Here is a 25,401-nt window from a genome sequence, read left to right on the forward strand (position 1 = left end):
ACAACCTCCTCTAGATGTGCTGACCAAGGAAATTGAGAGGGTGGAAAAACTCTACATTTTAACAAATAGTTTTGTCAGTTGGGGGAGGGGTAGGAGGGAGAAGTTCTGGGAATTTAGTAGGGAAATGACATCTGTTTTCTTCTGTCTTTAGTCTATTGGCCTATATACAATATATGGTACAGTACATTGGACCAAGATTAAACTTTGACAATAAAGGTTCCACTGGATTGTCGGTGTAATACTTGACCTTACTTTCATGCTGAAATAGGGTGATAATGTCAAAATTCTTTCATGTGTAGCCTAGAAGTTGCATGGTCTAGACTTTCAGCCTAGTGCATGTCACAGCTGAGAAGCAGTCGTAGACAGAAATCCTGCTTCTGTCTTCAGTCTCCCACAGAAAACGGGATATCTGAAGCTAAGATCGGAATTGTCATCTCTGGCTCTTTTGTTTTGTTGTTGGTTTTTTGTAACACAAGCACTGAGTATAACACTGGCATGCTTGCACAATTTGATGTGTTCAAATCGCGCAGTAGACTAAGACAGACTCATGCTTGAAGAAACTCCCTGTAACATTAATACTATTATTGATGTTGAGCTATAACTTTGGAACATATTAAACCATGATTCCAGAGCATAATTATTATTTTTAAAGGTGGCTATAGTTATCTGGGATCCTTAGCAGAGTGATGGGCTTGATAGTGATTGCTGTTTTGAAGCACAATATAAATATTTTTGTAGTATCTACTATATAGTAAGAGATCAACTGGTAGACTTGCTTTTTTAATCTTTACAGAGGTAAACTTTTGAAGAAAAGAAATGCTAAGTAACTTTGTCTTTATTTTCTGTTGAGATCAAGGAAGTACCTTTCATAAACTACAATATTGCCTAATGACTGGAAGATTGTCTGGGAAGTCAGGAATGACTATGAACATCTTTCTCTTCCACTGACATGTTTAACCTTTAGGAAATTAGTTATGTCAGTGCCTTTTCGATTTGTGGAACAGTGGTAAATAGGATATTTTGCTAAATTTAGTACAGTATAATTTACCAGTAAAAAGAACTATGAGTTACGTTACACTTTATTATTCTGCCATTTTTCTTTTGTTGAACCTAATAATTTGAGGTGTGTATTTTGTTTTTGGTTTTTTTCAGGCACTTGTAAAACTCTTCTCAGGACGTAAACCCATGTTATACAGTTTCCAGACGTCTTTACCACGTTTGCCAGTTCCAGCCGTTAAAGACACAGTCAATAGGGTGTGTACATTCATTAATTCATTTTCTTCAGTAACACTAAATCCATATTTAGGTGCCCTTGTGGGTTTTTTGCCATGTCCTATAAAAGTATTGCATGGTGGTATTAATATGGCGTAATGGATTAAAACCTCTGCATAGAAATTAAAATAAAGGTAATGGCAAACCACTGAAACTGGTGATAATTTGAAGCTGGCATAATTCATATTGGATGATATGATGTCTATTGATATAAGACTATGCAACGAAGTGTGATTTCCAGGGCTTTTGAAACATACCGGGTTTTTTATCTTTCACAGCTTGAACATATAAATGTGTGTTTTATGACACAAAGCCTTATAGCAAAGTGTGTAAGTAGGACAGTATGTCACAGAAACTGAAAGCTTGGTTTTTAGAGATGAAAAAATCTCTCTGCCTGATACTGAAGAAACAGTATGTCTTCCCCTTTTGAGTGGAAAATGTGTCTTTAGAAAAGTAACCTCTTCCACTTGTGATTTGCTGACAAATGTCTGGAAAAAGATCTCATTTTTGTAGTTTGCAGGCAGATGTTTAGAAGAGGATATACTCTTATTTTAACAACATAGTATTTGCAGCCTTATGAATTGAGTTTGGATAATCTTTGTCTACTGTTCAAATGCTTTGTGTAGGAATGGCAAGAAGCTACGTATTAGTTACAATACTGATGCTGATTCTTTTCCTTTATTCTAGTATCTGGAATCAGTCCGGCCACTTATGGATGATGAAGAGTTCAGAAGAATGGAGGGTCTTGCCAAAGATTTTGCATTTAATTTGGGACCAAGGCTTCAATGGTATTTGAAACTAAAATCCTGGTGGGCCACAAACTATGTGAGTAGATAAATAGGAGGCTCAATTATGCAAATGACATAATTTAATTTGTTCCCTGTTGCCTTTTTTTGGCTTAACTTTCATTATTTCTTAAATGTAAAAGGCAGCAATTGCAACTGCCTAATATTTTTGTAAAGTGCATTGGAGACCACCTGATTTGCACAGAAATAATTTGTGTGATTTGGTAAACAGTGTGGTGAATGGAACTTGAAAGAATGAATCCTCATTTTGTGTTTGTTATTCTGGAGCAGGTGATTTAGCTTTTGCTGTTGTGATTGCTTTTGAGGTCTGTTTATCTACTTCTTAAACTTGATAACTGAACAATGGGCCTGGCTACCCAGGTAGTTTAGAAGAGTGATTTAGGGCAATTTTTTTATAGAGAGCAGCTAAAGCATATAGAAGAGAAATAAAGAATTGTAACAATAGGTTTGGGGTTTTTTATCAAAAGGAAAACCCAAACCCCAACGTCATAGTGAGAACTGTAATATAATCCCTTCCTGATACATTATCTAACATCTAGCTGTAGCCGGTAGCCTAAGCTGTCCTGGCAAAGGCTGCAAAATGTTTAGGAGATCTGATACATCTTAAATATTATCTGAAGATCATGACTTCTTCAGAAGCTTATCAGAGAGCTACATTTGAATTTATATTCATTCTCTTGCCCCTTTTTTGCTGTTTTCCCTAAAGCTTAATGCAAATTAGGTATTTTGTGTTTGTCTTTTTTAAGTAGGGAGGCAAGCTAGCAGTTTCCTTCCTGCTTCTCTATGGAATGTTGTGTTGTGGAATCCTTAACATAGAAGACAAACTGTGGACATTATGAGATTTTACTGCTTTTGTTTTTCTTCCTGCTATAGGTTAGTGATTGGTGGGAAGAATATATCTACCTTAGAGGACGTGGACCAATTATGGTTAATAGTAACTATTTTGCAATGGTAGGTAAATACTATAAACACATGTGTCAAAGCAGCACTGTAAAATTTCTGCCAGGTATCTTAGTCATGATAACTTTCTGTTTAGAAATCCATTGCCACTGATATGTGACCTTTACTTTTCTTTCTTCTAGTATAACCTGTAGCCAATGTCTTCAAGTTCAGTGCTATCTTAATAATAAACTTAGGACATCTGCCACTTGGGCAAACTTATGTAGTAATGTTTTATACAGTTTTGTGCTTACTGCAGCAAGTCATCTTTCAAAAGCTCCATGTAAAACTTCATGGGTAACACAGTTCAACAAGGCGTGTGCTCATATTCTCAAATGTCTGTATGCGAAGTAAAATTGTAAAAGACCCTAAAATTAAAAGCAAGAAGAGGTAATATGGTAATACAAGTTTTAAGTAGCACTGTCTTTTCTACTAGGATGATTAACAGCTAACATGTATGTTTTAGGACTGATGATGTTTAAGGAGATTGTGACTTAAAGAAATTTAAGTTTCAAGTCATCAACTTACTGCACTGGTGCACTTGCTATGTTTTAAAGCCTTTTCTATATTGACCAGAAGAAGCTTTAAGAATGTGGATGAGAAGTACTATCAGTATTTTTTTTTTTTTAAATGTAGGCTGGTAATCATTAACTTATGATTCTTATGTACTTTACAGGACTTCCTTTATTTATCTCCCACAACCCTGCAGGCAGCTAGAGCTGGTAATGTTATCCATGCCATCCTGCTCTATCGGAAAAAACTGGACAGACAAGAAATCAAGCCAGTATGTATATCGGTTTAAATGGCTTTTGATCTTTTTTCAGCACAGTTGGTAAGAAGTTAATCAGTTTTCAGAATGGGAGAGGAGAAGAATGTCTTATTGTCAGAACTACATGTAAGATGTAACTAAACTTTTGGTCCCAAACATCTTGGCTATCACCTGAATTGCACATGGGCAGAAATTACCAACTATGAAAAATACAGGATTCTGTCATGCCAACTAATAGCCGTATTTGAAATTAACATATGTGTTTGTCCAAAAGACAAACAGAGGTTTGTACTTGCATATGTTAAGTATTCCATATAACAGATGTTATTCATATGTGCTAGGCATGTAATGGTACTTTTGAGTCACTGAAGCCTGAAAAGTCTGTGGTATCATGTAGTGTGAGCACAAAGGGTGTTTGGGACAAAGGACTGAACCTTGAGGTCAAGAGCGGGCCAGTGGCAGCCTAAGTATAGATGATAATAAAATCCTGTGTTACATTAATTTCTGGGTAGCAAAGATAGGCAAGGTAAATCCCATTCTGAATTTCTGTTCTGTCCAGTGGCTGTGTGTTGCAGCGAACAAATCTTGTGGAAACAATTAACCAGTTTTGCCGAAGGTCATGGCAGGGATGTGATTAGTTGTATGTAACCACAAATCTGAGAAATGTGAAGTTTTGTTCCTACACAGCCAGAAGTAGCTTTAAAAGAAGAAATTAAGGGGTAATGCATGCTGCATGCATAAGTTCTGCATCCGGACCAGCCATTGAGAGAGCTTTTTGGACTTCAGATGCTAGCTAGCTTCAGTCATCCCTCCTGAAGGGTGAGCTTTTGGTAGGAGTGAAAAAAATACAGCTACTGGAATGTCAGTGGAGTCTTCCACATGTAGTTCAAGGAAAGACAATGAATGGGGTGGGGGTGTCACTGAGTTGATGTATTATAAATCTTAGTGTTTTGCCTGTCTTTAACCAGATCCTGTTTTTTCTTTCCTTTTTAATTTGCTAATTGTGTATGGAAAAATACATTTTAATGTACATTCGTGGCACAGATTCTTCTGATGGGATCTACTGTTCCACTCTGCTCAGCTCAGTGGGAACGAATGTTTAATACCTCACGTATCCCAGGAGAGGAATCAGGTAAGCAGGGCCGGCCAAGGAGAATAAAGATCTAAATGGAATTCAGGTTTTGGGGTATTTTCTGCTAAAATCCTGTTTTTGCAGGTAAGGATTTGACAAGACACAAGGACACATCAATACTGTGTTCCAATACTCAGGAAGTAACGAATTGCTATAGAGTGCATATATGTTTCTCCTTTAAGGGTGATTTTGAAACTTCTGCAGTGTTTTTTGTCTCTTCCTTTACTTAAATTTAAAACTAACTTCAAGAAACTGTTGTCTGCCCTGTGTTTTTAATTTATAAATAACCTTTACTTTTCTGCTCTTTCAGTATCCTTTGATGTCCATGTTTTTATCTTTGTAGAAGTTGTGTTCTCTTATCTGAACCATTTTAAACTCTTTTGCTTGCTTGACTTTCCCTTTTTCCTTTCAGCTTATGATTCACAACATCCCAATGTATTCTTCTCAGTATGAACACATGTTCAACGCTAATTGTTTACCTGATTTAGAGGCAGGTACAGTCTTAGTCCTGTCAAGGTTTTCAATGCCACTGTTACCTTGACCTTTTGTATGCACTGTAAGACATCAGCTAAGTGAAATCACCTGTAATAAGGACTGTGTCCAAAACTTTCACTGTAACACATTAAGAAAGTGTATATACTCTGGGTTTTGTTACTTCCTGCCCTGCCCAAACTCCCAGCAATGGGCTGGTTATCCTAAGCTATGAGTAACCAAGTCAACTAAGTCCTCACATTTTAATGTTGAGGAGCATACCTGTTGACTTACAGCAGCGTCATTTCCACCTGAGTGTGTTCCTGCAAGTTCTGCATATTGTGGGAGACTAAGGATATGTTTACAGGGTCACAAGCAATCATGTTAGCTCACTCAAATAAAAAAAAAAAAAAAATTGTATCCATAAGTGACACTTCATATACAGTTTCTCACGGTCGGTGTACCTATGCATGCATCCATTAACACTGTCTATAAACATAAAAGCATGTCACATAGTCAATGGCAAACCTTCGATAAATTGTTTATTGTTGTATCTCAACATAAAAATATAATATTTTTTTGATGGTCAATACATCATCCAAGATCTTGAGGCTGATTCTTTTCCATATGGTTTTAGTTTTCTAAAGGTAACATATCCCTAAAGGTTCATCATGGGTTTTTCCCCAAGGTAGCCTCCAAAGATCTCCATCATCTTATCCTAAATTTTCCAGGCTAAAGCTGGTTTTTATGATCTTAATATTTAAGTGGCGCTTTTTTTTTTCCCCTGAGTTTCATCACTGTAAAAGGAGGCAGGTTGCATCTAGAAATACTGACGTTGTAGTCAACAGGTGGAAGAAAACATTGTTACTAATTTTCTCATTCTTTGAGAAACAAACTAATAATTTCACAGCAGATTTAAGTGGAGACTTCTGTTGTTATTGTGCTTTCTACAAAAGCTTGAGCTATATCTGTGTTTTTCTGATATGGTTATATGCTGAAGAGCTTCTCAGAACTGAGTTCACATGTTTATCCAACACTGCATCATTGTGGCAGCATCAGAATGAAATGCAGCATTTGGCAGATCTATCCTGACAGTCATTATTAGTGCAGAGGACAATCAGTAGGAGCTTGGAATGCAAGCAGTTATTGGTTAGTCACCTCTGTTGGGAATGTACGTATGGGCTGTGACTTGAAGATAGGATCTATTTTTTAACTTTCTTTGAGATCTGTAACTCACTCTTATGTTTCAAGCTGCCTTTGAGCATATTAGTCCCACTCAGCTACAGAATAAAAAACATAAAAGAGTTTCTAAAGAGACACAGGGATGTGCCCGCTCTTCCCTGCTGGACGTCTGACATTTGCTACATTGTATGAAGTTGGATAAGGGGGAAGAAGTGGCATTGGCTAGTGGATAAAGCAGTAGGTACATGTGTCAGATAAGGATTTTACTCTCAGTTCTGCTGCTGGCCTTTGGTAGATTATTGAGGATTATTTCCCAGCTATGCCTCAGCTTCCTTTATCTGCAAAATGGAGAAAAACATACCCCTGATGTGATTACTCCCTGATCGTGAAGTAGTAGCTTAATTAAACTAGCAAGTTTTAAAAGCTCTGTTGGACAACTAGTGTATTAGCCATTGTTATTTAGAATACTTCAAGTACTGAAAGGGCTACTGTTGCCCCTTCCCTGTCCTCAATAATATAAAAGGTATGAACTGTTTGCATTTAGCTTTGGATTTGGTGTTCTCTTAGTCTGAAATGAGTTTTGCACAGAAGTGTAAAAGTGACCCATTCTAACTGTAACACCTGTTTGAAATACGTCCTGTATATCTTAATGGTTCTCCTCAGTTTCTCCTACTTAGTCTTTCAAGTTAAAGTACAGTCAGCATCATAAAATTACCTTATTTTCCTCCAAAGCACTTCACGTTTCCTATTCTACTTTTTTCAGTTTTTCATTGGTTTTATTTTCCTAAAAGAAAGACAACTTTTGTCATTCTGTATGTGGATAAGTGAGTTATAAAGACAATTTTTCCAGATTCTCATGAGTAGCTTGATTTCTTGCCCCCTGATTTCAATTATATTTTAAGTATCTTATATGTGTTACAGTTCATAAAGGAGCAGCATATTTAAAAAAGAAAAAAATTCTGTGGCATGTCTTGTTAGTTGGTGGTAAAATCTTAACATTGTATCCTGTCACTTGAGCAATTGTTTAATTTTCATGTCTTTTAACAAAACACACTATGGAGTGAACCCCTTCTTTTAAGCGGGGAAGAGCCATTATGTCTTTCCATTCCCTTTTTTTTTTTGTTTGTTTTTTTTAATAGGAAACCCATGCAGCATGTTACATGTATCTTCAGATGTACATAAATGACACTTGGACTGGCAAGGAAAAGGAAGGGATTTTTTTTTGAATTACAACAAATCTGTATTCCAGGTGCATAAATCTGTATTTAGGCCCATAAGTAAGGTGTCTGAAAGGTAATTGCTAGGGCTCAACAGCTCTTGTGAAGTCAGTTGTTGACTGTACTGGTGGCTAATGATCTCACTTTTGCTTTTTGTACTCAAGGTTGTCTTTTTTTTGTATGGGCACCTTGTGTACATAAGACAGATAGTTGAGGTGTCCTGACTCAGGTTGGGATTTTAGAAAAAGTTACCACACTAGCTGATCGCTTTGCCTCTTCTTTTCCCCCTCTGTAGTGTTTCTCCTCAATTCACAATCCTTGTATTAATGTACTTGACAGCTGGATGGATGCATCTGCCAATCCTAGCACTTTTATCACAGGCATCCTATCTTTGGCAGAAATGCAAATTGGATAGCCAAAGGCATGATTAGCATAAAACTTCTGATTGGTAGATGGAGCATACCTACCAAAACTTTATGAATAGCTGAGAGCACCCAAAGTATAGAACTCTTTCCTGGTACAGTGTTTCTTAGAATCATGGCTTTTAGGCTTAGCCCTCATTTTTGACATAATCTTTCTTCACCATCTCAATAATAGGGCTTTTCAGATTCACAGAAATATAACAGTTCTTTGGGGTAGTGAAGGAATTCAATTAACAGTTTTCATCAATTGAGGGCTTTTCCCGGCTGCTGTAGAAACCTTCATCTGTGGTTTGATACAATGCCTTCATGACTAAGTTCAGCCATATAAGTAATAAAGTGAGGAAAAAATTGTGGCCTAGGTTTCTGCCTCACTGACTTCCATAACACTACACTTTCTGGCCATATATGGAGTATTCACTCTGCATCTGCCAAGATAAATGTGAACAAAAGCTTATGGTACTAAATTTTGGCTCTCTTAAGACTTCCCACAGATTGTACTATGAGTTGTCTAGCACTTGAATGCAGATGATTTAAAAGTACCTTTGCTCAGACTCACCTAGCATGTTCTTTTGCTGACCGCTTAATCAGACTACACTACTAGTGCTCACTTTTCAGATGCAGAAATACAGATTTAGTTGCTTAATATTGGCTTTTACTGTGGAAACTGGAGATGCTATATATGCAAATGATTATCAAATCTAGGTATTGGACTGTTTCATGCAGGAATCTTTGTGCTGAAATAACATGGGGAGTGGTTTATTCCACACTGTTTATTACTTTGTTAAAATAAATAAACTGTGGCTAACCGGTAGTGCATGCAGTAGGTATTTGACATTTAGTGCATTAGTGTTTTGAGACTTCAGCTTTGTTTTCACGTAAGTGATTGCAATTCTAGATACTCTCCAGCACGTGAAAGACAGCAAACACATTGTTGTGTATCATAAGGGACGTTACTTCAAAGTGTGGCTGTACCATGATGGTAGACTATTGAAACCCCGAGAAATTGAACAGCAGATGCAGAGAATTCTTGATGATGATTCAGAGCCTCAGGCTGGCGAAGAGAAACTAGCAGCTCTTACTGCAGGAGATAGGTATGGTGGTTATTAATTTTTAAATTCATTTTAGTATTTAGAAATTATTGTATAACATACTAATAGAATACTGGCTTTGGAATTTTAAAATAGTCTGCAGTCAGTTATTATACTTCAGTCACTGATTTTGTATATTGCTAACATGTAACAGCTCTTCAGTCTTTTATAGCTACATGGAGTTAAAAGTAATTTTGCAGTGGCAACCCTGTATACAGATTAGCTATAGTTAGCTGGAGAAGTTTGGTTTAATCATAGTTATCATAAGAGTGGTAATAGGAAGCTTTACAGATTTAATTTCGCATATTGAACTACTTGAATTTTATATTTACTGTGGGGCTCACTGGCATTTTAAAGAATATCTTAAAAATTAAGATTGTGAATTCAGTAACTTACTCCATATTCATGACTTGCACCTACAAAATAAAGCAGTATGTACTCGGTTCTAAATGCAAGATCACTGAATTCAATTAAATTGTGACAAACTTAGTTCAATCTGTAGTAGTTTCTGGACAACGAAGGACTACATTATAACGTGTATTTTCAGAATTTTTTACTGCTGATATAATTTAAATGCAACGCAAGTAGTTGCTTCAAATTTGATAAAAGTAGGAGGAATGTCTCATAGTAATCTTAAGGGTGATAAAATATTGACAAATTCACATAATCTGGCTATAAACCAAATTCTTTTTGCAGAGTACCATGGGCTAAAGCTCGACAGGCTTATTTTAGCCGTGGGAAGAACAAACAGTCCTTAGATGCTGTTGAAAAAGCAGCATTTTTTGTGACATTGGATGACATCGAACAAGGGTACAGGAAAGAAGATCCAGTGAGGTCACTGGATGCATATGCAAAATCCTTAATACATGGCAGATGTTATGACAGGTACAGTATTGACTCTGTGGGAAACGCCTTCTCTTTTTTAGAATTTCACTAATTCACGTGGCTAATACATATGAATTAGTGACTTATAAGCTGATAAATTTCATAGAATCATGGAATGGTTTGGGTTGGAAGGAACCTTCAAAGGTCATCTAGTCTACCCACCTTGCCATGGGCAGATACATCTTTCACTGGATCAGGTTGCTTGAAGCCCTGCCCAATGTTATTTTGAACACTTCCAATGATGGGGCTTCCACAACTTCTCTGGGAAACCTGTTCAGTGTCTTACCACCCTCATCATAAAAAAATTTCTCCTTTATGACGAATCTAAATCTACCCTCTTTCAGTTTATAACCGTTGCCCCTTGTCCTGTCACTATGGGCTGTGCTAAAAAGTCTTTCTCAGTTTTTCTTATAAGCCCTCTTTATATATTGAAAGGCCACAAGGTGTCCCAGAGCCTTCTCTGCTCTGGATGGAACGATGCCAACACCCAGCCTCTCTTCATGGGAGAGGTGTTCCAGCCCTGTGACCATTTTCATGGCCCTCTCCTGAACCTGCTCTAACAGGTCCATGTCTATCTCGTACTGGGAACCCCAGAGCTGGATGCAGTACTCCAGGTGGGGTCTCCTGAGAGTGGAGTAGAGGGTGAGAATCACCTCCCCTCGACTTGCCAGCCATGCTGCTGCTTATGCAGCCCAGGATGTGATTGGATTTCTGGGCTGCAAGCACACATTGCCAGCTCATGTCGAACTTTTCATCCACCAGTACCTCAAGTCCTTCTCTGCAGGGCTGCTCAATCTATTCATCCCCCAGTCTGTTGATACTGGGTATTGCCCTGATCCAGGTGCAGGACCTTGCACTTGGCCTTGTCAAACTTCATGAGGTTCAAATCTATGTCTATTTATTTAAATAAAGTATTATTAAAAAAAAAAAAAGCCAAGAACTACTGCATTTGAATGTGAATTTTTGAGAGATGAAGTTACAGTACAAAAATGGTTTTGAAAGGTATAAAACCATAAAGAAATCTTAATTTCTTTTGTAGGTGGTTTGATAAAACATTCACTCTTATAGTATTCAAAAATGGCAGAATGGGTCTGAATGCAGAGCACTCTTGGGCAGATGCTCCTATTGTTGGACACCTGTGGGAGGTAGGTGTTTAGTACAAAAAGTTAATGCAGCAGATAATGCGATATGGTCGGTGCAACAGTCCTGAAGATCAGCAATTACTTTTTAATCCCTTGCATTCATGCTGTTGATGAGTGATTATGGGCCTGTGTCTACAGCAACTGTAGAACTTAAAAGGAAAAGACCTTGCTTAAAAGAAAAGCTTGCTGTCCTTCAACTTAAAGGTCTTTATTGCATTTTAATGAGCATAGATGTCTTCACAGAAAAGTGATACAGCTCCCCATCTAACTTGTTTATAATATTTTAAATCAATAGATTGTTGCCTTTTTGATATGGCGTTGTATTTTGCATATATACATGCTCCTGAAGCACCTACTCTTTCTTGTGCTATAAAAATCCCAGACTTGCTTTCAAAATTTAAAGAAATGGTACAGAGTTTAACTTTTCCTCTAAGGTACTGTTTGATGTGCTGCAGATTGATATGCTGTTTAAATTATGTCTTGTATTTATTTGCAGTGAATGGAGTAAATGCCCTTTTTGTTAGGTCTGTTCATCATGAGTTTAGTTTATTACTTGAAATCCTATTTTATTTTTTTTTATTTTTCTTTTTGAAGCTTAAACCCATAAACAGTTACATGACTCAATCAGTCAAAACTATTTCATAAACATTAGTCAATTCTGGTTTTCATTATGTATGCAAATGGGTCTCAGGTCTGACTGGTGCCCCAGTTAATTTCCTAATTTTATTATATGAATGTTCCCATGTGTGTAAGAACAAAAAATCCTCATTGTATTCCCTAACCAGGGAAGAAAGAAGGCCAAACTGATTTGAGATTGACTTGACAGTGCAGTTTAGCTCAATGGAAAAGAGTTACTTTGTTTTCTTTTAATGAATGATGTTATATGCTTTGGCTCATATTTCTGTACTTACTGTTAGTTGGTTCATTTTCTACTAAGAATTAAGATGACTAAAATAAACTAAGTAGGATTTAATTTCATAAAATGTTATTTGTTGTTAGCTCTTTTGTAGATTGTCTATTTTTAGGGTAGAATGGATTAAGCTTTATTTCCTAGTTGGCGTGTTCTGACCACTGAGAAAAATAAATTAAAAGAAGAGATTTAAAATATATGTGCTGAACATGCAATACATTTTTGTCAAGCTGTTTCTTTCCAAATTGTCTAGTGGGTTTTGGTTTGGGTTGGGTTTTTTGGGGGTTGGTGTTTGTTTGTTTGTTTACATTGAGGATGTTGTTTGAAATCTTGTAAAACAGACCCTTTTTTGTCTGTTCAGGTTGTATTGTTCATCTTGGAAACATTCTACTTCCCTACCCAAAAGCTCTAGTGCACATATAAAATAAGCTGCAATTTTGAGTGGGATGCAAATCTTAAAAATGATTAAAATCTTGTAGGGATATGCACCTAGTCTGAAAAAAACTGTTTCCTGATGAACAAGTTTTGACAGATAACAAACTTGCAGAAATACTCTAGAATCTAAATTTAACAAAGGTTGTGAAATCCAAGACTATGACTGATTTTTTTTTTTTTTTTTTTTTTTTTTTACTACTAGTAAGTTTGAGGTGGGTTTTTAATTGAAACATTTTGATGGATTCAATAGCATCTAGCACAAAGTACCAGTGTAACTGAACAGGTGTTTGTGCATATCTGGTATTCTTCCCACTCAGAACACAGATTAAAATGCCTTAAAATAAGAGGTAAAACAGAGAGCTTCACTTGCAGCTGTTTTCAGTATTTGGAAATGGATTGTATATTGTATTTCACCATGTGCTGAAAATGGGTTATATTGATTTCACAATGAAATCCTAATGTTGCAATTCTGAAGAAGTATTGTTCTTTGCAGAATGTAATGGCAACTGAGTATCTTGAACTGGGCTATTCAGAAGATGGGCATTGCAAAGGAGATACCAATCAAAATATTCCTATTCCTACCAAACTACAGTGGGAAATTCCAGAAGAAGTAAGTACAGAATAGCTAGTGGTTTGATGAAGAAGCTTCTCTTTTCCTGAGTAATCAAATAATTCAAGTAATTACTAATAAACCCTGTAAGTCAGCTTTAAATTCCTTTTGAGTCCTGTAAGATGTGTATTTCATGTGTGGGCACTACTCAGTTTGCTTAAAAAGATATCAGAGGTTTTTAATATCTCTCTTTAAAAATTCTGGCCAGGAAATGCCAACTTTTTACTAGAAACTTTCTTGGTTGGCACTATGTCAAAAATAAGTGGCCACCTATTTTAAATAGTAACTGTATTAAAATGATGTTTAAGTTGCTGAGATTTCAAAACTATTGTCACAACAAATGCCCATGTAATAGTTCCTTGAGATTAGCTATCTTTTTTTCTGTCCAAAATTCTGTATACATGTCTAATAAGGTTTGATTCTTTTTTTTTTGCCTGAGTTCAAGACAAACTGCCACCACCTGTTTGGATTTTAATTTTGAATAAAAAGGTCATCACTGGTGATATGTTTAATTAAGCATGTATGTTAGATTGGAAGCCACACAACTATTGCCATTCTATCTCTGTGGGTCATTCTTTTATGTTCTAGTGATCTGAACAGTCTTAATGCTGATGTTTTTTAAAGTGTAATTTTTGGACTTCAGATGTGTATTGGCTTAAAACTGACTTATTAGTGGTTTGAATTTTAACTTTGCCAGAAAGATAGCTTCTCCCCTTTCTCTAAAGTTAGATTATTTAGATAATGGTGTTCCTGGCATGCATAAAAGCAGCATTTCTTACTTATCAATTAAAAATGCTTACACTTTTTCAGCAGTTCTCTCAAATGCATGTATATGCATGTATGTGCATTTATTTATTTATTCATTTATTTTAGTGTCAAGAAGTGATTGAGAGGTCTCTGAGCACTGCCGTTGCTCTGGCAGATGATGTGGACTTCAATTCATTTTTCTTTGATGCTTTTGGGAAGGGACTAATAAAGAAAGCAAAAACCAGCCCTGATGCCTTCGTGCAACTTGCCCTGCAGCTTGCTCACTATCGGGTAAGAAGAACAGACTTTCTGGCTCACAGAATCTCATTAAATAGGGTATAGCATGTTTGTGATTAAAAAGTGTGACTGTGTAAAGTACTTTAGAGTAATCTTGCACTGCTTGTGTAAGGTTATTAAAGACATTCAATGGACATTGGTACAAACCCTAAACAGATTACTAAGCTGGAAATTAATAGTCCAAAGGTTGGCACATTGACACTCGTGCAGATTTTTCTCTTCTGCTTAGTTGGTCTATCCCTAGGCATTTTGGACTTGAAAGAAGTGGATATAAAACTTCTAGTAGCTGTGTTTATAATCTAAATGATGTTGTTATCTAAGCAATATTAAACTTACCTTTCAGTTTGGAGTCACCCTTAATTCAGTAGTCATGAACACTCCCTAACAGAATTAACAGAAATGCCTGCCTATGTTTTCTTCTTCACCTTTTTTATGACGTGCTTTCAGAAAACACCAGTGTAGCAACATGCATGTTTTTCATTTTGCTTTCTAGTTGTTACTGTTTGAGGTACTGTTCTACTTTTTTTTTTTTTTTTTTTTAAAAGTAATACCAAATGGTTTTGCAAAGCATCCAGATTTCCTGGCTACTATCACCACTTACACCTTTGGTTAGGGTAGTTACACGGCAAATAGTTTGATTACCCATCCTCTTAATCTAAAACTGAACAGTCTGTCACTGTCTCTTCTGATGTATATTTTAGACAGGTATAGTTCCTAATGTGTTAGATAAACTTCTATCATTTGGCAACTTTTAATCTGTAGATTGTGCACATCTACAGGAAATATGGAGGCCACACTTCCTGGGTTTTGCAGACACTTTTCAGTTCTCACATTCTTGAAATTCCCCATACTGGCATGCATCTCCATGCTGTTAAACTTTTAACTGAAAATACTTTTAAGGATGTTACAGTTTGCTTTATTACTTACTACATCTGTGTTAATTAGGAAGGCACTGAACTTTCAAATAATTTTTTTGATAGCCTTTAAATCAACTTCTGTTATAAACTGAAGAAGACTGAATATAAAACACAGAGGGTAGTCCTTCCTAGTTTGGTTGTTCTATTAGCTCTTTTCAAATCCTACTGCTAATCTTCTTTTTTTCCTTTATTATCTTTAGGTAAGACTGCTAGTGGTGGGCTACTAAAAAATTAATGTTGAGTTTAATTTCTGGAGTGCTTACCTTGAACTGTTGATTAGGAAAGAGGGGCTAAGTCTGGCTAAAACTTTAAGTTCTTATTTTTCCCTTTTCAAGGACATGGGAAAGTTTTCTTTAACGTATGAAGCTTCTATGACACGCTTGTTCAGAGAAGGCAGGACCGAAACTGTTCGTTCATGTACTGTTGAATCATGCAATTTTGTTCGAACCATGGAAGACCTAACTGAAAGTGTAAGTTCATGATGTTGTTGCCTTATACAATCCATAAAGCACATGAGTTATCACTAGATATCCATAGAAGTTCTGAAATAGTTTTTAAACACTTAAAGTGATGCCTTTGTTTTTTAGGAAGGAAGTGCAGCATAAGGTAATTGTCCACATTTTCTATCAATATGGCAGATATTCAAGGCTGTACTGAAAGAGAATGGCAGTAACATAGCCAAATATGCCATTTCTTACTGTTCCTGAACTCCAGAAAACTGAGTTGACTTGTGAAATTTTTGCGACTTGTAACTCAAACATAGGTTTGTAAAACAAGTACTCTCATATCATTTAGGCTTTCCTTTCTGATAGGGAAGCAAGTATTATTCACAGGAAATAAGTAGTTCCTCTTACATGTTGATTTCAGTGGGCTCTTTAATCTTTCTTGTGATGTTCTGATTAGCAAACAAAGCAAACATGGTCTAGGGGAAAACTTCTTGGTTTGGAAAACTTGGACAATACTGGTTAAAATGTTTGCTATCAAAACGGAAGGGTGGAGGACAGTCATCTTGAGGGCTGTCTGTTCTTTAATCCACTCCTAGTCACAATTTTCACAGATACAGTTGATGAAATAGAATCATAGAATCATTTAAGTTGGAAAAGACCTTCAAGATCATTGAATCCAACCATCAACCATGCCCACTAAACCATGTCCTGAAGTGCCTTGTCTAAGTGCTTTTTGAATATCTCCAAGGATGGTGACTCAACCCCTTCCCTGGGCAGCCTATTCCAATGTGTGACAACCCTTTCAGTAAAGAAATCTTTCCTAATATCTAAACCTCCCCTGCTGCAACTTGAGGCCACTTCCTCTCGTCCTATCACCAGCCACCTGACAGAAGAGACTGACACCCACCTCACTACAACCTCCTTTCAGGTAGTTGTAGAGAGTGATAAGGTCTCCCCTCAGCCTCCTTTTCCTCCAGACTAAACAACCCCAGTTCCCTCAGCCGCTCCTCCTAAGAATTGTGCTCCAGGCCCCTCACCAACTCAATTGCCCTTCTCTGGACATGCTCCAGCACCTCAATGTCTTTCCTGTAGTGAGGGGCCCAAAACTGAACATAGTACTCAAGATGCAGCCTAACCAGTGCCGAGTACAGGGGAACAATCACCTCCCTGCTCCTGCTGGCCACACTATTTCTGATACAGGCCAGGATACCATTGGTCGTCTTGGCCACCTGGGCATACTGCTGGCTCATATTCAGCTGGCTGTCAGCCAGCACCCCCAGGTCTTTTTCTGCCAGGCAGCTTTCCAGCCACTCTTCCCCAAGCCTGTAGCACTGCATGGAGTTGTTGTGACCCACGTGCAGGACCCGGCACTTGGCCTTGTTGAACCTCATACAATTGGCCTCGGCCCATCGATCCAGCCTGTCCAAATCCCTCTGTAGAGCCTTCCTACCCTCCACCAGATGAAGCCTCCCACCCAGCTTGGTGTCATCCACAAACTTACTGAGGGTACGCTCAATCCCCTCGTCCAGATCACTGATAAAGCTATTAAAGAGAACTGGCCCCAGTACTGAGCCCTGGGGAACACCACTTGTGACCCACTGCCAACTGGATTTAAAATTCACCACACCCTTTGGGCTCGTCCAGCCAGCCAGTTTTTTACCCAGGGAAGAGTACACTTACCTAAGCCATGAGCTGCCAGCTTCTCAAGGAGTATGCGGTGAGAAACAGTGTCAAAGGCCTTACCGAAGTCCAGGTAGACAATAATTCATTATATTTGCAGTTTTGCTAAGCTGAAGGGGATTTCCAGTTCTTCAGTGTCAATAAAAATTTGACCAGAAAAAGAGGATTTTGTTAAGTAGGAATGTACTCAAGGTATTGCATCCAGGCCTGAGTAACAGCTGCATGGGTAGAAGTTCTAATGAAAAAGACCTAGGATTGTAATAATCAGTAACTGAATACTAACATAACACATTCGGTGCTATGCCATTGGGAAAAATGGAGCCCTCAGTTAGTCTTGCCCTTTATTTTTAGTAGTCTTTTGTCTCTGCGCTTTTTTTCTAGTACGGCATTAGCTGGGGTGGTGTGTCCAGTTTTGGACACTACACTTGATGTATGTATGGATTGGAGACAGTCTAAAGGAGAGCAAGAAGGATGGTTAGAAACCTCTGAAGATGATCTGTGAGGAGAGTTTGAACTTAATTATTCTTGCCTAGTCTAAAGAAGAGAGAACACTGTGGAAGAGGTGGGGAGCCAGGTTGTGCTCAAGATGATGGGCTTATGCAGAGATGATAGGAACAATCTGTTCTCTGTCCCAGGAAGTAATGGACTTAAATTTCAGAAACACATTAGGGAAACATTTTCTGCTGGTGAGGATAATGAGTAAGGAGGGAAATAGTAAGAAGCCTGAAACAGATTACCTGGGGAGGTTGTGTTTTCACTTTGAAAAATCTTTAAAAGTAAGTTACATAATGGTCCTTCAGGACAGAGTTTTAGTTGATCATATCTTAGGGCAGAGAAGTCTAAGCAGATGAGCAGGTTAGCTTTCTTTAGAAAGAACCCCATGATTCTGTGAATAAATGTTGCTGCAAGAAGAGAGTTGCCCAGAGAAAGAGAAACTTTCTTCTCCCTCCTCTTTCTGGAAGTTCTATGTAGATAAAATTCCCCTGGCTTTATCAATATGCCGTGCTGGGAGCTGTGATCAGACCAGTGCAAGTCTGGAAATCCAGCCATGTCAACATGTCATACATAACTGTATGGCACAGCTACTGTACAACTACCCTGTGTATAGAAAGTAATTTTGACATAATCCTAATGTCAGAATTAACTGCTATTACATCTCTGCAGTTAACATCTGCATTTTTGTTAAAGGCATAAGGTAGCCCTATACATGGCAAGATCATATATATGGCAGACTTCATTCTGCTTACTTCTTTATTTTTCCAATGGTTACTACAAACATGTTTCTTTTTCAGACTTGTTGATTCATTACTGCCCTTCACCTGGAATGATCAGCCACAGAGAACAGGAACCCTGCCTTCATAATGCAATTTTTAGTTTTTATGTGTTATGAAGATTATATTATATGCATTTGTATATTATTTTAAAAAGAGTTGTCTGCCTTTACTGCTTGCTTCTACTTTTCTCTGGGTTTTTCCTTAGAATTTTTCCTGAGCACTTGTATCCTCCATGGACTATCCACAAACCTTTGCTCCTGAATGCCAATGGTAGGCATGCCTAGTATGACTACAAGTGATTTATTAGTTTATCATGCTGGCAGCCAATAGGCTGCTCACTGTGTCCCAAAATAAGTGGTGTAAAATGCAGTGATGCTGGAGATAAGAAGTGACAGTTTGCCATATACTTAGTGTGTTGCATTCCACATTATAAAATCTTAATAGAATGGGTGTCTAAGTGTTTTACACAGACACTTTCTTTCAGCCCTTGCAACATTCATGCAGTGTTTGTAGAATCATAGACTATCTCTAATTGGAAGGGACCCATAAGGATCATTGAGTCCCACTCCCTGCTCCTCCTGGGAATACCTAAAACTAAACCATATGATTAAGAGTATTGTCCAGATGTTCCTTGAACTCAGACAGGCTTGGTGCTGTGACCACTTCCCCAGGGAGCCTGTTCCAGTGACCAACCACCATCTCAGTGAAGAACCTTTTCCTAATGCCCAATCTGAACTTCCCCAATGCAGCTTCATTCCATTTCCTCATGTCCTATTGCTGGTCACCAGAGAGAAGAGATCTGCACCTCCCTCTCCACTTGAGGAAGTTGTAGACTGCAGTGAGGTCACCTCTCAGCCTTCTCCAAGCTGAACAAACCTAGTGACCTCAGCTGCTCCTCATAAGTCTTGCCCTCGAGACCTTTCACCATCTTGGTTGCCCTCCTGTGGACACACTCTGATAATCTGATGACTTTATATTGAGGTGCCCAAAACTGCACACAGTACTTGAGGTGGGGCCACACCAGTGCAGTGTAGAGTGGGACAGTCACCACCCTCAACCAGCTAGCTATGCTGTGCTTCATGCACCCCAGGATACGGTTGGCCCTTTTGGCTGCCAGTGCACACTGTTGACTCGTATTCAACTTACCATTGACCCAAACTCCCAGATCTCTTTCTGCGGGGCTGCTCTCCAGCCTCTCATCCGCCATTTTATACGTATAACCAGGACTACCCTGGCCCCGGTGCAGAATCTGGAACTTGTTAAATTTTGTACGGTTGGCGATTGCCCAGTTCTCTAGTCTATTCAGAGCTCTCCGTAAGGCCTCTCTACCCTTGAGGGAGTCCACAGCTTCTCCTAATTTAGTATCATTGGCAAACTTACTTAATGTACATTCAAGTCCTGTGTCCAGATTCATTATAAAAGCATTGAAGAGCACTGGCCCTAAAATTGAGCCCTGGGGACCCCCACTGGTGACTGGCCACCTGCCTGATGTAACCCCATTTATTATAACTCTTTGAGCCTGACCCATGAGCCAATTGTTCACCCAATGTATTATGGACTTGTCTAGCTGTATGCTAGACATTTTGTCTAGAAGGATGCTATGAGAGACAGTTATCAAAATCTTTGCTAAAATCCAAACCATCCCACGTCTACTGGCTTCCCTTGGCCAGCTAGGTGGGTGACTGTGTCGTAAAAGGAAATTAAGTTACTTAAACAGGACTTTCCCTTCGCAAACCTGTGTTAGCTGTGACCAATAGCTACATTGTCTCTCAATTGTTTTTCAATAACTCCCAGAATGACAGTCTCCGTAATTTTACCAGGCACTGAATTGAGACTGACAGCCTGTAATTATCAGGGTCTTGCTTCTTGCCCTTCTTGAAAACTGGGACAACGTTTGCCAGCTTCCAGTTGACAGGGACTTCTCCGTATTCCCAAGACCATTGAAAACTAATGGAGAGAGGTCCCGCGGTAACGTCGGCCAGCTCTTTTAGTAGGCTTGGATGAATCCCACTGGGCCCCATATGCTTATGTGCCTCCAGCAGGAGCAGCAAGTTTTGAACAAGTTCAGAGTTGGCTGGGAGTTTATCATCCTTCCCCAGTCACAGTCTTGCAACACAGGGCTCTGGGGGTCCCAGGGCCCATCATTGGTGTTAAAGACAGAGGTGAAGAAGGCACTAAACATCTCTGCCTTGTCTATGGCTCTCTTTGTGAGGAGCCCTTTTTGTTGTCCTTCACAGTACTAGCCAGCTTGAAGTCTAATAAAGCTTTGGCCACACGAATTTTCTCCCTGCAGTGGCAAACAGCATCCCTGTAGTCCTCCCGTGTTGCCTGTCCTTGCTTCCAAGGTCCATATACTTTCCTTTTCAACCTAAGTTCTAGAAGAAGGTCCCTGCTCAGCCAAGCAGGCCTTCTACCCCTCTTGCTTGACTTCTGACACTTTGGAATTGCCTGCCCCTGAGCTCTTAAGAGAAGGCTTTTAAAAAAAAGACCAGTATTCAGGGACTCCTATACCTTCAATGTTGTCAGTTTGCCTTCTAAAGTGGATGTTGCAGTTCTAGCTTGCCTTAAATCATGCTGAAGTTTGCTCTTCTGTAACTTTTTAAGACTAGGGTCTCCAGAAACTAAATGTACAATAATGTAGTAAACTTGACTTATAATCATGTTTGATTCTGGTTTAGATCACACTTAAAATACAAGTTTGTTTTCACTATGCATTGTTTACAGCAGGTAATGGTTGACACTTGCTAATACCTGAAATTGAATGCATGAGGTTGAAAAGTCAGAGGATACTAGTATTTGGTGTTAGTTGCACGCATCATTTTATACTTTTGCCATGAAGTGCTCTAGGCTTGAGAGCCATCACTGTAACTTAGTTTCTGCACCTCCATCCTCAACCCAGTTCACTTAACTGATTTTTCTTCATCTTTTTTTTTTGTTGTTAGAATGAAAATAAGCTTAAGTTCTTCCGGCTTGCTGCTGCCAAACATCAGCATTTATATCGTCTTGCCATGACTGGTGCTGGCATTGACCGCCATCTGTTCTGCCTTTATGTCGTGTCCAAGTACCTTGCTGTAGATTCTCCTTTCCTTAAGGAAGTAAGTGACTTTTGATAACTATTAATTACAGTAAATAATCCTTTGCTTAGTTAGTGTTTTGTGGTATCTGCTTACATACTTGTAGAACTCTGGTTTTCCTAAGAAAAAAGGTAAGAGTTTAGCTAGCATTGCTTAACATCTGCTGGTAGATTTACAAGTTAGTTTCATTTTGCTTTATGTATACACTTATTAATAGATCTGTAGTAATGCTTTCTGTGAGGTTTGTAGTGTAATACATACTATCAAGGATTGCGAGAAAGGTATAGTCAGTATTGCAAAAATACTTCTGGGTTTTACATATTTTCAAGGCAGCATAACAGAGGCTGTGTTTTCTCTCAAGAATTTTCTTTTGGAACTATGACAAAATCACTGTCTTTTAAGTTACTTTGAGTTAAAGGAGCTGTATATTGTGGGTTTTGTTGTGGGTTTTTTTAATGCACAACATGAATGTTACTGTTTATTACCATGACAAATACTTCATTATTTAAACTAGATTTTAAGGTTGGGTTTTATAAAAGTAATTAGATTACTCTTATCATGTTTCTGGTTAATAAAAAATGTGTTCCAGCTTGCCTCCAAATTAAACCACTCACATTTGTCTGCTTGCCCTCCTAAATGTGAGTCGTGGCTAACTCAAGAATAGAACAACTTTCTACAGCTTCCACAGACTTTTGAGATACATGTGTATTGCTAGAGATTTTTACAAGCTTTTAACTTGATGTAGTATTTTACCAGGATTTGAATATTGCTATTAATTATCTTGTTGTTAACAAGACCTGTTATGCAGAATTTACCAGGCTATAGACCAGATTAATCTGTTTTGAAATAGCATTTCTATTGAAAGAACTTTTTTTCTCTTTAATATATGATATCATGATGTCGGTTTCTCAATGGTTTGCATATCAGGTCAAGTTTAGCTGTTTCTTTTAACCTTCTTAATTGTTCATTCCATTGAAATGGGAACTGGAGTTATCATTAATATTGCTTTATTGAGTGCTTTCTAGCTTATCTTGACTAGTTTTTGAGAAAGTTGCATGTTCTTAAATAGTGTGTTATACTTGTTTGCATCTCTTTCATATCTAATAAAGGTTTTGTCAGAGCCTTGGAGGCTCTCAACAAGTCAGACACCACAGCAGCACATTGATCTAAAGAAGAACCCTGAGATGTTATCCTGTGGTGGAGGATTTGGACCGGTATGTTTGCTAAATACAAGTACCCCTTTAAAAATAGTTTTATTTTTAATATACCAGTCTAAAAATTTCAGATCTGCAATACCTTAATGTTGCACATCAAAGGTGCAACACATGCTTTTAAATGCATGTGTTTAATGCTTTCCCATGATGTGGATTGCTCTGAAAAGTCTGCATCACCTTTTTCTCATCTCCCACTACAAGAATAGATTATTCTTAAGGAAATACATAGTTGTCAAATGAGGTACAGGGTTCCATGGCAGAGAGATCTGATGAAGTGGGGAATTTTATTACTTACGGTACTTACGGTAATGGTCCTGCACATGGTTGGGGCAATCCCAAGCACAGATACAGGTTGGGCTATGAGTGGATTAAGAGCAGCCCTGCAGAGAAGGACTCGGGGGTGCTGGTTGATGAGAAGCTCAACAAGACCCAGCAATGTGCATTAGCAGCCCAGAAAGCCAGCTGTATCCTGGGCTGCATCAAAAGTAGTGTGGCCAGCAGGTCGAGGGAGGTGATTCTCCCCCTCCACTCTGCTCTCGTGAGACCCCACCTGCAGTACTGTGTTCAGCTCTGGGGTCTGCAATATGAGGGACATGGACCTGTTGGAGTGGGTCCAGAGGAGGGCCACAAAAATGACCAGAGGGCTGGAGCACCTCTCCCTTGAAGACAGGCCAAGAGAGTTGGGGTTGTCCAGCCTGGAGAAGAGAAGGCTCTGGTGAGACCTTATAGCAGCCTTCAAGTACCTAAAAGGGGCCTGCAAGAAAGTTGGGGGGGGACTGTTCACAAGGGCATGTAGTGATAGGACAAGGGGTAATGGCTTTGAACTGAAAGAGGGTAGATTTACATTAGATATGAGGAAGAAATTCTTCACTGTCAGGATAGTGAGGCACTGGAACACGTTGCCCAGAGAGGTTGTGGATGCCCCATCCCTGGAAGAGTTCAAGGCCAGGTTGGATGGGGCTTTGAGCAACCTGGTTTAGTGGAAGGTGTCCCTGCCCATGGCAGGGTGGTTTGGAACAAGATGATCTTTAAGGTCCCTTCCAACCCAAACCATCCTATGATTCTATGACCAGAGCTACTGTACATCAGGCAATTATTACCATGACAAATGCTTTATTACTTAAACTAGATTTTAAAGTTGGGTTTTATAGAAGTAATTTTATTGCTCTTGTCCATGTTTTCTGATTAATAAAAAATGTGTTCCAGCTTGCCTCCGAATTAAGCTACTCACATTTGTCTGCTTGCCCTTCTAAATGTGAGTAGTGGCTAAGTCAAGAATGAAACAACTTTCTACAGCTTCCGCAGACTTTTGAGATACATGTGTATTGTTAGAGATTTTACAAGCTTTTAACTTGATGTAGTATTTTACTGGAATTTGAACATGGCCATTGATGATGATACTGTTCTTAACAAGATCTGTTAAGCAGAGTTTATTGGGGCTATAGACTAGATTAACCTGTTTTCAAAAAGCATTTCTATTAAAAGAACAATGAGAGGGATCACAGGACTGTTCTTTGCCACACAGAAATTGGGATGACAAATACAGTGTATTTTGGCTTGTTTGTTAAGCTGGAAGTTGGTTTTTGTGTGGGTTTTTTTAAATTTATTTATTCATGTTTCTGATACAGCTTTCAGTAGTTCTTGAAGTTAGAATGAGTTTAAATTGCAGTATCAAGGAAACCTAGCTATTGCAATGCTGCTCATTTAATGAGAAACTGGCTTGCTCCAGCAGATTATAAAGTCAGTATTTAGAATCCCCAAAAAGGTGTGGTCTGGCAATAAAATAGCTTTTTGGCTGCAGGAATTTCTAACACTTTTTTTCCTTTTGTGTTTGCTAATGCTAATGCTACATTAACTGCTCTATTTTATTATTTCTTCATTCCTTTAATTTCCTTCCTTCAGTTGTCTGCCTTTCCAAATAACCCTGCTTACATTTCCCTTCATCATTTCTTGTATCCTTGCAAAAACTGCTTTGGTTTGCTGAAGGGGCCGAGAGATTCAGTACATCATGCTTTACGTGCGTGTTGTGTATGTTGGTTTTGGGGTTGGTTTTTTTCAGTATTCTGTAGAATATAGCCCTGTAGCACTAATGGTTGGAAGACTATCGGGCTGCTTGGCAGAAGTGGCAGCAAAGAGCTTGAAGGTTGTGATCCTTTGAGTTAAGAAAGAGAGGAAAGAGGGTGGAAGCAGGATAGTCGTGGCTTACTAGGCATACTTTAAATATTGCATCAGACTGAAACTTGGGACAGTTAATGCTGCTAATGTTGAAATGGGACCAGAGTTCTGTTCATGGTATGCGTGTTCAGAAACATATCTTTGCTGTAGAGTTGGATGACTTCGCCTTTGGGCAAGTTTTCATACTATGAGGCTTGTATACTCTGTATTTATATACTGTATTTGTTTATATCTGCAGAGTGATCCCATGAAACAGGATGTTTAGATATACAGCTGAACTATTTTATTCCTTTCTGC

General features: G+C 38.4%; 1 protein-coding gene across 14 annotated transcripts in view; it reads left to right on the plus strand.

The window, feature by feature from the left end:
* The window catches only part of CPT1A (carnitine palmitoyltransferase 1A), a 48,308-nt gene that overhangs the window by 17,797 nt on the left and 5,110 nt on the right, over window positions 1-25,401 (plus strand). For 13 of the 14 annotated variants that reach the window (XM_049820597.1, XM_049820602.1, XM_049820598.1 and 10 more), the window contains 13 exons: window positions 1,153-1,254; window positions 1,960-2,097; window positions 2,952-3,029; window positions 3,694-3,801; window positions 4,831-4,918; window positions 9,091-9,301; window positions 9,995-10,183; window positions 11,223-11,328; window positions 13,164-13,280; window positions 14,154-14,318; window positions 15,577-15,711; window positions 21,584-21,736; window positions 22,825-22,929. In XM_049820597.1, coding sequence (XP_049676554.1) covers window positions 1,153-1,254; window positions 1,960-2,097; window positions 2,952-3,029; window positions 3,694-3,801; window positions 4,831-4,918; window positions 9,091-9,301; window positions 9,995-10,183; window positions 11,223-11,328; window positions 13,164-13,280; window positions 14,154-14,318; window positions 15,577-15,711; window positions 21,584-21,736; window positions 22,825-22,929 — 1,695 coding nt within the window. The remainder of the gene's footprint in view (window positions 1-1,152; window positions 1,255-1,959; window positions 2,098-2,951; window positions 3,030-3,693; window positions 3,802-4,830; window positions 4,919-9,090; window positions 9,302-9,994; window positions 10,184-11,222; window positions 11,329-13,163; window positions 13,281-14,153; window positions 14,319-15,576; window positions 15,712-21,583; window positions 21,737-22,824; window positions 22,930-25,401) is intronic. The other variant, XM_049820608.1, reaches the window with a different exon arrangement.

The sequence above is a fragment of the Accipiter gentilis genome, chromosome 17, assembly GCF_929443795.1.
Source record: "Accipiter gentilis chromosome 17, bAccGen1.1, whole genome shotgun sequence".
NCBI lineage: Eukaryota > Metazoa > Chordata > Aves > Accipitriformes > Accipitridae > Astur > Astur gentilis.